The following is a 16,978-nucleotide window of genomic DNA, read 5'->3' on the forward strand; positions in this document are numbered from 1 at the left end:
ACGACTTTCCAAAGGCTGACACTAAAGAGAGCTGGTGGCAGAACCAACAAGAATCATCCAAAACCAAGTGCTCCATTTATAAAATATTTAGTCCACACTGTCACCCAATTAGAGCATAATTCATAATGAACACATTATTGCTAAGAAGGGAGGCAGAAAGGGATCTGGGTCACTCTTTCATAACTATTAGTTCCTCTCAGCCAATAGTTCGCAAAGTATTTAGCCAACAATGGAAGTACAGGAGTGCCTCTTTATCCACGGTTTCATTTTCCACGGTTTCAGTTACCCACCATGGACCGTGGTCTGAAAATATTAAATGGAAAATTCCAGAAATAAACAATTCATCATTTTTAAACTGCACGCCGTTCTGAGTAGTGTGATGAAATCTTGCACCGTCCTGCTCCATGCTACCTGGAAGGTGAATCATCCCTTTGTTCAATATATCCATCTACACTCTGTGCACAGTACACTATTTTGAGAAAGACCACATTTACATAATTGTTATTACAACACATTATTAAAATTGCTCTATTTTATTATTACTTCAGTACTATCCATAGTTTCAGACATCTACTAGGAGTCTTGCAACATACCCCTGGTGGATAAGGGGTGACTACTGCACATAGGAATCATGATGTATTTCCACAAGGCTATCCAAGTAGGAAAAAGACAGATGAAAAATGTGTAGTGGGTAACTGGAGAGTTTTTCAAATGTTAACTTGAATAGTTTCTCCTCCAATTGGGAGACTTGAGGTGTCATCACTGCTAGGAGTCTGAGTCAATGTACCACAAATACTCCGTGGTACTGACAACAACAACAGACTGGGGTGGTGGACACAATGCGCCGGGCCCTATGATAAATCCTTCCCATTCCTATTCTCTTTGAATCCTCTCAGTTACTACTTTGAAGTAGAAGTGACACTGAGGCACAGAGCGTAACTTGTCAGCGGTTATATAGCCAGTGAGTGGTGCAGCCAGGGTATGAATTCAAGCAGCCTTCACTCGAAAGCACAAGCATTATACTACCTTCACTGGAAAGTATAAACATTATACTACCCCTTCCCCAATTGCCCCTAACTGTCACACACTACCTTCTCCCCACCTCGGAAGCAAATCCAACGTTCTCTAGTCCTTCTGTAATTCCAGGTTCCCTCACTGGCTTTTACTGATCAGAAATCTAGCCATGAAAAGAAGATGCCATTTGTAGAGAATACTATCCTTATCAAGTGCCACTTTTGAAAGACCTGCCTCTCTAAATTGAGACAGTTTATGACTTATTGCTTAAAATGCCCATGGGATCCACTTGTCAGTGTTTCTTTCCCTGCACACACACAATCCCTCATCACTTACATTTATTCACAACTTGCCAAGTGCTCATTTAGAAAACTGTTCTAAATCAGTTCTTCATAATAACAATCTTATTAACAACAGCTACCATATACTGTGCATTTATTATGCAACAGGCTATACAAACACTGCCATTTCATCCTCACAACAACCCAAAGAAGCAGGCAATGTTCCCAATTTATAGATGAGAAAACTAAGGCTCAGAGAGGTAAAGTAATTCAGCCCAAGATCACACAGCTGGTAAGTAACTAAATCTCACTCTTCACAATTCAAACTTTCAGGGGTCTTGCCTCTTAATGACTAAAATGTGAGGTCCTCCTGGACTTTCCTTTTGAGAACTACTTTCCAGCAACAGATCTGCTTCACTACCACACAAATCCCACTATACCCACATGCTTACCTGAATTTCTTCATTTTCATCTACTAGGAGGAAACTCACAACCTTCTCAGTCATCTTCTTCCTCTTGGTCTCCTCATCCATCTCTTCTTCCTCTAGCAATTCCTGGCCCTTAGTGACATGGTACACAGTAACGGGGTGTCTCCTTTTGTTACCCCCAGAATGAGTCCTCTTCTGGCACTCCAGGCACAAGTTGATTTTACAGGTCTGGCACCTCACAGCCGCCCTCTGCCTAACACCTGGAGAATGCCCGTTGGGGCCCTTGCAGGGGTCACAGTAAGGGATGTGGCCAGGTTTGAGTCTTATCCGCTCATGGTTTCGCAGGCGTTCCTGCCGATGGAGCTCCTCCTCGCAGCGGAGACACTGCAAGCTGCAGCACTCATCACACTCAAAGACAGCTTCATCAGTGCCACTGCACGCGTAACTTTCCTGGCACATCAGCCCCGGATTCAGGCCCTTCTCTGCTGAGGAAGTCTGGGCACTCATCCTCAGATTGGTAAGGAAATCACCCACCATATAACAGTCACTGAGCTTTCCCTGGGAGTGACAACAAAGGCTTTGAGTCTGAAGACTGCACTTAGAAATACCACAGGGCTCTGAACACCTTAAAGCAAGAAATAAAAAACCCTTCTGTGTCCTAGTAGAATTCTTCACACACTCATAAATGTTAGAAATTTTATTTTTCTGCCTCCAAAACTCCTGTATCAGCAGCAACGTTGATTTGGTTTGATGGTTTCATCCTCCATAAAGTGCAGGCAAATATGTGGTCAAAATTAACTTGAAAGGGTCTTTTATGGCTATCTGAGAGAGATCTGATGGGTTCACCGAGGTGGGCTCATCAGTTGGGCCTCTATCCCAAGGTTTTGGTAATGAAAGAGACTAGTCAGAAACTTTTCAACACAATCCAACCTCGTCAGTATTTCAGGGAACACCTAGAAATAGAGGAAGGAAAAGGATTTCACTCATCTAAAAACAGAAGTGTACTTTAAAAAAAAAAACATTGATTAAATACAACACCAAAACTGAGAAATCTTGCTCCTGCTTACAAAACGTACACTGGCTCACTCTGATCCTAGCAATGTCTTCTCAAAATCATGGTCAAGGGTCCCTCTGAAAACAACCACTACCTCTAGGCCCAAGGGATTTTAAGAGATTTTGCTGCTTTATTTCCCAGACTGAAATTCTCTTCACTCGGTTATTGAATTCAGAATCAAAATCACTAAGCAAACAGTACTTGCAGGGACAACATTCTGCACCCCACAATTGGGAGAGGTGTAAAAAGCTAAAGAAATGATAATAATAAACTTCAGCTCCATCAAAGTCCTGGAGTTGTTTCAGCTCTAGACAGATGCCTATTAAGGATTCTAAACCTGGAAACAAGAGTCACTATTTCATGCTTAAAAACAATAAAAAGCCATTATTGTACTTCCTTTTGTCCCTACTCTAACTACGATAAAAAGGGGGCAACAGGAGACAGAATTCCTCCACTATGGCCCACAGCAAAGCTAGACTTGCAGTGAGTTAAAACAATTTTTCTCTTTGTTGCTGAAAAATTAACTTAAAAATAACTTTAAAAAAAAGAAAAAAGATAACTGGATCAGGAAGGGGGCTTTTGTCACTATTATATTCCTAACTCCTCTTAGCCCTGACCCCCTATTCTAACGCCCCAACGAAATGCAAAGCCCTTCTTTCAGCTATTCCCTACTCCTCCCCCACAGTAATCAATCTATCAATCTTATTTTTAGATAAACAAGGAAGGCGAACGGAGCAACTAGGAGACCTTATTTACATCCTAACCTCAGACGTGCCCAACCAGCTCCCACAACGGAAACAGAAATCAAAATTTGCCACAATTGAGAAAAATACAAAACTAGCCTTCAAAAGAACACCTCACCGCGTCAGGCCAAGCAAACAATCTGCCCACTCGGCCCCCCACCTCGATGCCTCTCTCCAGCCAGGGATTCCTCACCCTTCCTTCCTCCCGGGCAACACCACCACCACAACCAGAGGGTCGGGAGTCTAAGAACAAAGAAGGTTCCCCCAAAATCCACCCCCACGCTGGCAGAGGCCAGAGCCGAATCCATTGTTTATGCCACCCCACCCCCACCACAGCCGCACCCGCCCCCCCTCCTCCCCGGGGCAGCCGGGGCTCCAGGACTATCGCCGGCCCAGCGCAGGGCCGTGCCCTTCCCTCCCCGCCCGCGGTGGCCCGGGGATCCCACCACGGAACAGCTCGGCCGCGGCAAGTGGCGTCGGGGGACCGCGGGGGGCCGGTGGGGGCGGGGGCTGATCCTCAGGGCACCCGCGGATCCATCCTCATCTCCATCTCCGCCCCCTCCTCCACGGCTGCCTCCCGAGCTTCCTCCTCGCCTGTTGTCAATTGGGATCAGCTGATCCGAGTGAACTTCTCCCAGATCCGACTAACAGGAAGGCGTGAGCGGTGCAGCGCCGGGAGGGAGGAGCGGGAGGGGGTGGAGCCCGACGCTAGCGAAGGGGAAGAAGGGCACGCACAGCTTCCTGGGAAATGTAGGTCTCCGAAGGCGCTTCCTCTCCCACATCCCGGAAGTAGAGGACCTGAATGACTACAACTCCCAGTACGGAAGAGGCTGCCTATACGAGGAGGCGGTGGAGACAAACCATCGAGCATTTCGGGACTTGGAGTTTTTGCATTGGCTTGTGGTTACCGCAGGTTTCAGCGCGTCGTTTTGGGTAGTGGAAGGAGAAGGAATGGCGCTAAATTAGAGATCGGATGTAATATGTAGCATAGGTCAGGTAAGTAAGTCCATTTCAAGTAACGCATATTACACACCATTCTTCAGAAATATGTAAAAACAGGCAGTCTCCAGTTCCCCAATTTCACCTTGTACAAACTAGGAAAAGATCAGAAAGAATTTTAAGTACTCTTGTGTAAGTTTTGTTTTCCCTTTACATGCATTCGCCAAGCCACCATTAAATTTTTTTCTACCTTTTATTATTCTGACCTTTCCTTACATAGTTTCAGAACTTCTGAATTTTCAATCATCTTTAAGTTCGGGTATATTTTTAGGTAAGCTTGCAGGCTAAAGTGCAGGCTAATGGTTAACCATGTTATCTGGTTTTATGTAAAAGGTCATATATTTAGTGTTTTCACTTTTGAGGGTTTTGTTTCTTAGAACTCCGAAAGAAAGCCCGATGTAATGAAAAGAGCACTGATCTGAGATGCCAAAGACTGGAAGCTTGTTCTCAAAAGCTCTTGGTTAAGTCACTCAACCTCTCCGTGAAATGAAGAAATTGTAAATTGTAAATTATGAAGTCTCAGCCAATTCTAACGTTCTATGATTTTATCTTGATAATTGTTATCCCGCGAGAGAATGCTAAGGTTAAGTGACTTGCCAAAGTCACACAGCAAATTATTGACAGGTGGGACAAAAACCCATCTCCTGATTTAATCACATACTCTTACCTTAAGTTTCAAGGGTCATAATTAGACCAATGGTAAAAAAAAAAAAAAATTTACATAATAAAGAGAGAACCACTTATGAAGGTTGTATTGCTAAAAATTATGTTTTCAAGACTGGGCAGATAGCCAATCTTTAGACTAAATGAAAAAGATGACAGAATTTTTGTCCTATGCCACATCACAAACTAAGATATTAAAAACTAAGCTATTCATCAGTTTAAAACTTTAAAGTTTTAAAGGGGGAAAAGGAAAGGAGGGATTTTAGAAAGAAAGTTCACAGGTCTTCAGTTAGGCTGTTGAGACTGGCTAGCCTGCCATAAAATTTCCCTAGAGGGTTTTGTTCCTAAGACTACCACTATAATTTTTATAGCCCTAATAATTTGCTCTACGCCCCTAATTATAAAATGAAGATAGTAACATATCTTTGGAACAAAATGATATGTAATTCTTTTTAAAGCCAACACTGCCCATTCAAAGGTGTATGTTTTAAAGTTAAAATAAACCCTGAAATTGTGGAAAATGGTTGCCTCCACGGAGTGTAACGTGAGAAAGAAGACTTCATTTAAGCACATTTGTACTCTTGAAATTTTTGACTATGTAAGTGCAATATGTCAATACCATAATAATGAAAAAAAAACTAGTGTATTTTTATTTCTTTTAACAGATAATTGGAATTATTAGAGCTGTTTCTATAGGTTGTTTTTCCTCATTCTCATTTTAGTGTGCTTATTTTTTACTGAGTTGTATTTTCCTTGGAAAATGATTTCTGGGAGTTTTTTGAGGCCTAAGATAGAGGTTAATTCCTCTAAAGAGGATTTGCTTTGGCTTCTGCCAGGAGGGATCACTTTAAACTATATTCATTGTTTGGGTTTTTTTTTTTTTTTAACCACCAGGAAACGTGTATTTGGATTACAATATCCCTGGGATGGCTGTCTTATGGGTCCAGTTTACATATCCCTGGGAGGGCTGTTTTATGGATCCTATGCCCCCCTATAGCTCCCTGAAATCTACCCCTTTTAAGACAACTTTCTTTCCAGTCTGTTGGATGGGGGTGTCTTTACTTGCAATTCACACTTAACACCGAAACTGTAGCACTTTGAGATCCCAGTTTTAGACTTCCCCCTTCCACCAGGCTTTGTCTCCAGTTCCACTTGCCCCACTAGGCCTAGAAAAACCAAGCTTAAGTTGCAGACTAAGGTACATGCTCTAGGGTAAAACTGATGTCATTGCTTTACTTATTCTCTGGATCCTGCCTTCACCTAGTTTTTGGTCCGATTATTCCTTATCTTCTTGTCGACTCCAATATTTTACCAATATATTTCATGGTTTTCAGTTGGATGACCTGTTTGACATATTATCAGCCGTATTACAAAAAAAGGAACAGTCAATATTATTGTAAAAACTTTGTTATGGTGACAGATGGTTACTAGACTTATCGTGATCACATTATAAGATCTATAAATGTAGAATTACTATGTTGTACACCTGAACCTAACATAATATTATATGTCAACTATAATAAAAATTACAAAAAAAAAAAAAAACATTATTGAAAAAAATTAAAGAAGAAGTAAATGGAAAGAAATCTGTGTTTTTGGATTGAAAGGCAAAATTGTTATGATTATAATACTCCCCAGATTGATCTACAGATTTAATTAATATTCTATCAAAACTTTAACCGCTTTTGTGAGTGTGTGTGTACAGAAATAGACAGCTGATCTTAATATTTATGTGGAATTCCAAGGGATCCTGAGTAGCAATATTGAAACAATCTTGTAAAGAACAAAGTTGAAAGACTGATACTTCCTGATTTCAAAACATATTACGGTTTTTGTTTTTCATGAAGATGGCGCCAAAAGCGAAGAAGGAAGCCCCTGCCCTTCCCAAATCCAAAGCCAAACCAAAGGCTTTGAAGGCAAAGAAAGCAGTGCTGAAAGGAATCCACAGCCTCACACAAAAGAGGAGATCCGCACATCACCCACCTTCCAAAGGCCCAAGGCACTGCGGCTCCGAAGGCAGCCTAAATATCCTCGGAAGCGCCCCCCAGGAGAAACAAGCTTGACCACGGTGCCATCACCAAGTTCCCCGTAACTACAGAGTCAGCCATGAAGAAGACGGAAGACAACAATACACTGGTGTTCTTTGTGGATGTCAAGGCCAACAAGCCTCAGATCAAACAGGCTGTGAAGAAGCTCTATGACATTGACGTGGCCAAGGTCAACACCCTGATCAGGCCTGATGGAGAGAAGAAGGCATATGTTCGACTGGCTCCTGACTATGATGCTTTTGATGTTGCCAACAAAATTGGGATTATCTAAACTGAGTCCAGCTGGCTAATTCTAAACATAAGAATTTTTCACTGTAAAAAAAACCAAAAACCTTATTTTTACAAAGCTATAGTGGTCAAAAGTAGTGTGATGCTGATGTGTGGATAGAAATATAGATCGATGGAATAGAATTGAGAGTCCATAATTAAACCTATCCACTTATAGTCATTTTTGACAAGGGTTCCTAAGACTGTTCAATGGAGGAAAGAATAGTCTTTTCAGCAACTTGTGCTGGGATAACTGGATATTCACCTGCAAAAGAGTGAATTTGGACCCCTATTTTACAACATATACAAAAATTAACTCAAATGAATCCAAGACCAAAATGTAAGAGCTAAAACTATAAAACTTGTAGAAAAAATATAGGTATAAATCCTCATGACTGTGTGCTAAGGTCTGAATGTTTGTGTCCCCCCAAAAATCATATGTTTAAATCCTAACCCCAAAGGTGATGATATTAGTAGGTGGGGCCTTTGAGAGGCAATTGGGTAATGAGAGTAGAACCCTCATGAATGGGATCCCACAGAGCTCCCTAGCCCCTTCTACCATGTGAGGATACAATAAGTCTGCAACTTGGAAGAGGGCTTTCACCTGACCATGTTGGCTTTCTGACCTTGGACTTCCATCCTCCAGAACTGTGAGCAATAAATTTCTGCTGTTTGTAAATTACCCAATCTGTGGTATTCTGTTATAACAGCCTGAACAGACTAAGACACCTTAGATTAGGTTAACAGTTTCTTAAATATGACACCAAAAGCACAAGCAAAGAAAAAATAGGTAAATTGGACCTCATCAAAATTAAAAACTTGTGCATCAAAGGACACTATGAAGAAAGTCAAAAGACAGCCCACAGAATGGAAAAAAATATTTGCAAATCATGTATCTGATAAGGGTCTAATATTCAGGATACATAAAGAACTCGTAAAACTTAGTATAAAAAGTCAAATAACTCAATTAAATGGTCAAAGGGTTTAAATAGGTATTTTCCAAAGAAGATATGCAAATGGCTAACAAGCATTATCAAAAGATGTTCAACATCATTAGTCATCAGACAATTGCAAATCAAAACACCAGTGAGCTAGCACTTCACACTCAGTAAGACAGGTATAATTAGAAAAAAAACAAAAACAAAAACAGAATAACAAACTGTGAGGTGCAGCATTGACAACCATGGCAGTCACGGCGTCGGCGGTGCTGATGCGGCTCCGTGTGTGGGGCGTGAGGGCTATGCGAGCCCGAAACTTCAACTCGGAAGGGTCAGGGAATGTTGGCTCCAGCGCGGGGTCGGTCCGGGAGGCTGGTGGGGCCTTCGGAAAAAGAGAGCAGGCCGAAGAGGAACGATACTTCAGAGCTCGGACTAAAGAACAACTGGCAGCTTTGAAGAAACACCATGAAGATGAGATCATTCATCATAAAAAGGAGATGGAACGTCTGCAGAAAGAAATTGAGCGGCACAAGCAGGCCATCAATAAGCTAAAGCAGAATCATGAGGATTAAGTGCACACAGTTCCCCATATTAATGGCTACATATCATCGCCCACTTCAATGGAGACATAGTTCTGGTCTCATATCTAACTGTGCTGCCAACAAATTATAATAAATTGTCATCGTGGAAAAAAAACACAGAATAACAAGTGTTTGCCATGATGTGGACAAATTGGAATACTCAAACTTTGCTGGTGGGAATGTAAAATGGTGTACCTGCTATGGAAAACAGTTTGGCATTTCCTTAAAAACTTAAACATAGAACCACCATGTGATCCTGCAATTTCACTCCCAGCAATATATCCAAGAGAATTGAAAATATATTATCAAACAAAAATGTGTATTCAAATGTACATGGTACCATTAGTCACAGTGCAAACAACCTCAATTTCTATTAACTGATGAATGGGTAAATAAAATGTGGCACATCCATACGACAGCATACGAAGTCTGACAATTAAGTTCGCAAACTCATCCTAGACGAAGTGCTACATACCTCATTGCTGAATATCACTACAGTCACCTTCGAAGTGCTCCCCTTAGGAAGCTATGCACCGATGCCAGCACCTAGTCTACCCTTCAAAGCAATTTTGGAACTCTTTCTGGACTGGCCATCATACCCTTGATGTCCTAAATATCATCAAAATGTCTTCCATTCAATATTTCCTTTATCTTCAGGTAAAGAAAGAAGTCACTGGGGCCAGATCAGGTGAGTAGGGAGGGTGTTCAACGCAGTTATTTGTTTACTGGCTAAAAACTTCCTCATAGACAGCACTATGTCAGCTGGTGCATTGTCGTGATGCAAGAGCCATAAACTGCTGGTGAAAAGTTCAGATCATTTTCGTCTTTTTCACGCAGGCTTTTCAGCACTTCCAAATAGTATACTTGGTTAACAAAGTTAGTACAAATTCATAATGAATAATCCCTCTGATATCAAAAAAGTTTCGGAACATCATACCAACAAGTTTGCAAACTTAATTGTCAGACCTTGTATTATTCAGCCATACATACGAGTGAAGTACTGTCACATGGTACAAAATGAATGAACCTTAAAAACATGCTAACTGGAAGAAGCTAGACACAAAAGGCCACATAGTCTATGATTAAGTTTATAGGAAGTGCCCAGAATAGGCAAATCCATAGAGACAGAAAACCAATCAGTGGTTGCCAGGGGTTGTGGGGAGTGACTTCTCAATGTGTACAGAGTTTCTATTAGGGCAACATTCTAGAATTAGTGGTGATTGTTGAATAATATTGTGAATGTACTAACAGCCACTGAATTGTACATTTAAAAGTGTTTTAAATTGTGAATTTCATGTAAATTTTGCTTCAAAAACGGGCAATAATAATGAGTGTAGTTTTGCTGATGTTGGGTTTGAAATGGCCAGAGAATATTCTAGGTAGGTAGCTGGCCAATAAGAGAAGGAACACAAGTGATCTAGGCCCAAGATATACATCTGGGAACAGATGTTGTTGAAGCCCTAAGAGTGGATGAGTCATCTGTGGAATCACTTAAGAGTAAGAGGAGAGGAAAACCTGCAGCAGGACCCTGAGGAAGACCAACATTTTAAGACATGAGCATAAGAAGAGTACACTCCTAAGGAGACTGAGAAGAAGTAGAGTGATAGGAGGAAGAGTGTGGGACACACAAGACAAAGAAAGAGGATTTGTCAAAGTGTAGTGGTCAGAAGTATTAAATGCTAGAGGAGTAAAATAAGGGCTGATAAATGTCCATTGGACTTAGCAAAAGGCAGACATAGTTTCAGCTTTTACAATGAGGTAGTTTTCTGTGTACAAATTTAACAAAAAAACCCAAGCCCTATTAGTGGTTGAAAGTTGAATAACTCTGATTCCATTTATGTAAAATTTTTAAAAGCAAAATAAAATCATACATTTCTGTAAGTATATATAGATGTGGTTGCATAATTTATTTTTAATTTAAAATGTGTGTAATGTTTGCTACATTGAAAATATATGTAATGCATATGTAAATGTATATGTAAATTATGAAGCATAATAATAAAATGAAAACCAGTAAACCCATCACTGAATTGATGAACTATAATATTACCAAAACCACTGAGGCTATCTATATGTTCTTTTCCAGTCTTATCACCTTTGCTCCCTCCATAAGAGAAATAGTAACTCCAACAGGCAATCACTAGCCTGTATTTTCAATTAAGTATTCCTTTGGTTTTTAAAAAACACAGTTTTATAATATATGTGTGCCTCTTTAAACAATAGATTATTACTTAAGCCAATTTTTTATTTTTATAATAATGGTATCATATAATACATAGACTTCTGTCTAGCTTTTTTCACTCAACATCTTGTGTGTAACTAATTTGTTCCATTTTTATATAATGCTCATTATGTGACTTTTTGAAAATATCTATTCTTTTGTCAGAAGTTTGAGCAGTTTCGCGTATTGTTTTTTCCTTTATGAATAATGGTGCCATGAACATTCTTGAGCATGTGTCCTTGTGCATATACGCAAATTGTCTATATAAAATTAGGAGTGAAACTGCTGGATCATAGAGAAAGCACAGCCTTTATTTTTCTAGGTTATGCCAAAGTAGTTGTAGATTCCTGCCAACAATGCCTATGTGTTCCTATTATTCTATGTCGTTGTATTATCAGAGTTCTTAATTTTTACTAATGAAATGACTTTAGTGTGACATTTTACTATGGTATCAGCATTTCTACAATTACAGTGGAGAGGGGCATTTTTCATATTTTATTCATCATTTGTCCTCCCTCTCTAGTCCTGGTTAAAACATAGTTCAGAAAAATACTTCCTCCTGTTAGACTTTCCTAGATCCATAGACTAGACTAAGTACTGCTACCAATACTTTGCACATTTCGGTCATTAGATTTCAACAAACCCTCCATTTTTTAAGCTACTTGAGTAGCCCCTTCTTTACAGCCCAAGGCGTAGTCTTAACTCATCACTTCATATGGAAAATTGCCCCTTTTTGCACCCATTTCCTCTTCCGCTCAATATGATTACTTAGTTTTTGATAACTTTAGAGGGTCAAACACAAAAATACACCTATCTCCTATAATTACACAAATATTTTAATAATGCTAAGTGGCAGCAGTTTTAATTCACGTAAAGTTTGAATCTTGATGACAAAGTAGCCTAAACTAGAGCTCTAGAACAGAGATGCTGAGAAAAACTGATTGATATCTGGCTTTTTAAAGTTATTTTGCTATACTTTAAAGATATGCTGTGATTTTTTAAATCAAATATTAATTTTGTGACTATTATGTGTCTAGCTTGGGCATTTAAAGTTGAATAAACCATGGTCCCTTCCTTGGACCCTTCCTTGGAAGGAACTCAATGTCCAGGAGGGAGACTACGTGAGAAACAGATGACTATCATACAGTGGTATATGCCCTGAATGATGAAACAGGAACTAAAGCTACATGCCTGGGCCTCTGGGAGACTACATCTCCATCAGGATACCCCTGTAGCTCCAGCAGTTCCGATGACAGCTCCAGTGCCTTGATGAGAATTTGAATCATTTCCTTTTCCGAATCCAGGCCACAAAGGTACCTACTAATCTAGTGACTTTCTGTTTTTGACATGATTCACCTCCTCTGTCACCTATCACTGCATTTTTCTTTTGCTATCAATTAATTGGCTTTACTACCTAGTTTATCCACATATCCAGTTTAAATTCTTGAGAGTATCTGTTTGGTCCAGCTAAAAAATGTTTTTCTCACAGGTTACATGATATGCTGCTGCCCAATTGGGTCAAATGTGGCCATAGGAATAGGGTCCTAATGCATATAATATGGCCACCAATATCCAAATTAATTATTTATAGCCACTTTCCTCAGCAAGGGCCTGTGAGGAAAATCTTAGGAGGAGGATGACTGGCATTGCAAGCGAATGCTTGGCCTGTCTTCTACAAATATATATAAGTGTATCATTAGGATTGTTTCTGTTTAAGGGATAGAAAACTTAATTCTAACTGATTTAGGAAATGGAATTTATTGGCTTATATACTGAGAAGCCTAGAAGCATATCTGGTGCAGGAATGGCTGAGTCCATGTTCTCAAATGATATTGTCAAAAATATTTCACCTTCTCTTAGCTCTGCTTTCTTCTGTGATGGTTTTGTTTATTTATTTATTTATTTTTCAGTTACAGTTAACATTCAATATTATATTAGTTTTAGGTGTACAGCATAGTGATTAGACATGCAATTTATTCAGTGATTCCCGATTAGCCTTGTATCCACCTAGCAATATACATGTGATGGTTTTATTCTTATCCCCAATAGTTCCAAGCTTATCTCCCCCAATATTTAAATTAAGTGAAAAAGATAGCCTTTCCTGCTCCCATCTTTTTTCTTCTTCTTCTTACCATTATTCCTGATAGAATAAACCAGCATTGTGTTTAGAGCCTGGTCTCAGTAACCAGACTGTCTGTTTGAGAGCCTGGTCTCAGTAACCAGACTGTCTGTTTGAGAGCCTGGTCTCAGTAACCAGACTGTCTCCATCACTTACTGCTTGTATAACCTTAGGCAAATTGTTTAATCTTTCCACGATTTACTTCACTTCTTCATCTGTGTAACAACAGTTCTTAGTAGGTGGGTTGCTCTGAGGATTAAAGTTGCTGATATTTGCAAGATGCTTAAAATAGTGCCTGGTACAATATAAAGGCTAAACCATTAGGCTTTGATTGGATTATAAGTCTATCCCTGTGTCCTAAGGGGTCTGACCAGGGTTGGGACTTCCTAGTCAAACTACAAAAATCTGGAATAGTGGAAGGATGATTTAAGAAATGTGGAGTGCCCTTACCAAAGACGGGAATGGATGTTAAATCAACATAAACAGGAAAGTTTACTACAGGAAAGTTAGCAAAGTTGCTTGAGACAACTCTCTCCTTAAGGTTACATTTTTTACTAAACAAGGAATACATGAATTAGTGTACAGTATTTCTAACAACACAAACAATACAAAGGGATACAGAGTAACCTGAAAGGATTTCTTTGTTTACGCTTGCAGCAGTTAAAAACAAAAGGCACAAATTGCTTTTTTTCATTTGCAAAAGGTAATTAGCATTTGTCTAGCACTTTAATGAATAAAGTACTTTCCCATACATTAGTTAATTTAGTCCTTGCAGTAGTTCTGTGTAGTTAGGTATTATTAGCCCTCCTCAGTGGTAAGGAAACTTAGCAAGGACAAGGGACTATACTGATGGATGTAAATTTTACAGATGGTAGCAATGATATAGCCTTTCCCATTAGTCTCCCAATGCATTTTATAGTGTTGGTACTTAGCATATGTAATCATTTCTTTCATTCAACAAATATTTATTAAACTCTTACAATGCACTAGGCATTGTTCTAGGCACTGGGAATGAGCAACGTACAAACAATCTCTGTACCCCTTAAGGTTGCTTTCTGGTGGGGCAGACAGCATAAAATACAGTACAGCAGACGGTGATTCATGCTATAGGGTAAAATTAAATAGAAAACGCAGACAGGGAGTGTGTAGGTTGTTTCAATTTTATATACAGTGATCAGAATTTGTCAACTATTCAGTGTTGTTTGCAGCTCCACCAGGACAGTAATAAACTTGCACGCCTCTTTACCTTCCTACTATCAGCACTCAGCTCAACACGTCACTTAGGGAGACAATAACTTTATATTGAATAAATTATAAGCCTTCTGAGAAGCAAGTAGTTGGCAAACAAAGGTCTGTAAATAGATATTGACCACAAAGTCCATAAATCGAATAACCATTCGCGAGTAGCTCATTTCCATTAATTTAGTGAGGTGCTTTTTTTTAGCATGTTTACATTACAGAATGAAAGGTATGTTAAATGTTTTTAGAGGTCAGTTTAGGTATTTCAGATATATATATATTTTTATTTCACATATTTAACAACCTCTTTGGCCTACCAGTGCGCATAAGCTTTTGTGTGTGTGCACTTTAAAAACAAACAAAAACAAAAAAAACATGGCCAATTCTCTTGGTATCAAGAGTAGTTGTTTTCTAGGGAAAGATCAGCCCTTGGGGTTTCTACGGAGGTGCTGGGTGGGGCCCTATTATCAATCAATCGAACCTCAATGAACCACAGAGCAACGTTCTAACCCCCGAAACACAAATTACAAAAAGCGAGAAATCCTCCAACATCCTTCGCGCCGGTCCAGCCGGAACCTTGACCTCAAGATGGCGCCGCGTAGTCACAAGATTCAATCAGCTCCAATCAAAAATGGCAGGGTGGGTCGTAATTTACAGCTCGAGCCTTTCTAGTCCGTACTAGGCGGTCCTTCTCTATGGTTACTCGCTGGGGCGTGGTGAGTCAGAGCCAACAGTGAAGACTGTCTATATGCATTCTTCTCTATGATTCTCCGTTCCACTCCTCCGGCCGCAGTGCACGCCGGGCAAGAGGAAGACCTCCAGAAGCTCCCCGCGCAGCGCGGCTGTGTTTGCGTTGCGGCCTGTGCGAGTAGTTGCTTCGGAACCAGTCTCCTGGCGAGCGGTGCGCAGAAACCTCGAACTGGTGGAGCCCACTCGTAACCTGGAGCCCAGAAAACCGCGAAGACAGTACCGTTTTCTCGGCGGCGGGTGAGTTCACCCCTCTGAACGCGTGTGGCAACCGGGAAACCGGGTACTTCTGCTAGGGGAGGAAGGAAAGTCGGGGAGTATCCGAAAGGGCCGGGGCGGGGTGGGGGTAAAGAGGGGTGCTGGGTGGGGAAGGGGACGGCCACGAGGGTTGGGTTTCTTCACTTGTTTAAGGACTCAAAAGCCAGCGGGCCCCGCAGGAGATCGTGGAGGCCGGACCTACTGCCAGGGCTTTCCTCCTTGCATTGTCGCCCACTTTCCCTTTTCCTTTCGTGGTCCGCCACAGTGAATCGCCTCGGCTCCTTTTGGGCTCCATGTTTGCCACAAAACCGTAGGTCTGCCCCTGGGGAGCCCTTCTCTGAGGTCCCTTTCTAAACCGAGCCCTATGGTAGAGTTTCCGGGCCTAGGACTCACTTGGCCTAGGCTCTGCCTAGAAGCCAGCCAGTACCCACCCTTTTTAGAGAGGTGCTGGCCACCGACGGATTTCTTTCCCTTCCTTTTTGGTCATCTAAAACTCGCCCCTGAGTGTACTCCCCCACCCCTGAATTTAGCTAATGCCCACTTGTTTTTCGCACCCTCTTGGTTTGCTTTTCTAAGATTGTGATGAGTATTGAGGCCCATTGGAGGTTGCAGTAATCTGTATCTCCATTCATTCTAGGCAATGACCAAGCTCCCCATTAAAATGTGTTACTTGTTTCTCACCCTTCTTTGGTCTTCAGTACCACTTTTTAAATACGTTTTTCGAAATAGGTCTAGGAGTATGAAGATTATTTTGAAGTTATGTAATGTGGATTTCTATTGCCATGGAAAAGCCATTTTGATACTGGGCAGAGTGGAGCAGACCAAAAGGAGGGAAGAGCTTGGACTTCTCTTGCACCAGACTGCTATAGTGTGAAGTACTGTGAATTAGGTAGTTGGCAGTAGTGTATAAATAAGTTTCATATTGTCTTGGGAGCTTCAATTTTTTTTTGGGGGGGAGCTTTAATTTTTAAAAGATTGTTTCCAAAAACATTCAGAAGCCTAGAAAGGCATTCAGTTGGTCATCAGTTCCTCATGATTCAAGTAGATACTATACTATTCTAATCAATGTAACTTTTCTTAAAGGCTTTGTTTTCTTCATCTGTAAAATAAGGGTTATAATAGTATCTACCTCATAGGTGATTGGGATTGGGAATTGAGAAAAATGTATATAAAATCCTTAGTGCAATACCCAAATAACAGTGTTTTTTAATCCACATTAAATATTTGTTATTTAAGATTTTTCAGTGAAATATACAAGAGCCTAACCCTGATACCAGTATTTCTTCCAGTGTACTCTGAATAGGCTTTTTTTTTTTTTTTTTTTTAGATTTGTTTCCTTTTTTTTTAATTAAAGTTTATTGGCGTGACAATTGTCAGT

General features: G+C 40.4%; 2 protein-coding genes and 2 pseudogenes across 4 annotated transcripts in view; 3 read left to right on the plus strand and 1 right to left on the minus strand.

Annotated features, from left to right (window-relative positions):
- The window catches only part of ZFYVE1 (zinc finger FYVE-type containing 1), a 49,480-nt gene extending 45,335 nt beyond the window's left edge, over window positions 1-4,145 (minus strand). The window contains exons 1-2 of the mRNA XM_019733362.3: window positions 3,967-4,145; window positions 1,748-2,676 (exon numbers count right to left, since the gene is read on the minus strand). Coding sequence (XP_019588921.1) covers window positions 1,748-2,260 — 513 coding nt within the window. The 5' untranslated portion in view covers window positions 2,261-2,676; window positions 3,967-4,145. The remainder of the gene's footprint in view (window positions 1-1,747; window positions 2,677-3,966) is intronic.
- Window positions 4,146-7,029: 2,884 nt separating this feature from the next.
- LOC141570531 (large ribosomal subunit protein uL23 pseudogene) lies at window positions 7,030-7,635 on the plus strand (annotated as a pseudogene).
- Window positions 7,636-8,557: 922 nt separating this feature from the next.
- LOC109448256 (ATPase inhibitor, mitochondrial pseudogene) lies at window positions 8,558-9,126 on the plus strand (annotated as a pseudogene).
- Window positions 9,127-15,376: 6,250 nt separating this feature from the next.
- RBM25 (RNA binding motif protein 25) overlaps window positions 15,377-16,978 on the plus strand; it is a 53,068-nt gene continuing 51,466 nt past the window's right edge. Inside the window, exon 1 of one of the 3 annotated variants that reach the window (XM_019733360.3) lies at window positions 15,377-15,582. The gene's annotated coding sequence lies outside the window, so the exon portion shown is untranslated. The remainder of the gene's footprint in view (window positions 15,583-16,978) is intronic. The other 2 variants (XM_074327252.2, XM_074327253.2) reach the window with 2 other exon arrangements.

Source organism: Rhinolophus sinicus, chromosome 3, assembly GCF_057876585.1.
Source record: "Rhinolophus sinicus isolate RSI-liver-muscle chromosome 3, RSI-T2T, whole genome shotgun sequence".
NCBI lineage: Eukaryota > Metazoa > Chordata > Mammalia > Chiroptera > Rhinolophidae > Rhinolophus > Rhinolophus sinicus.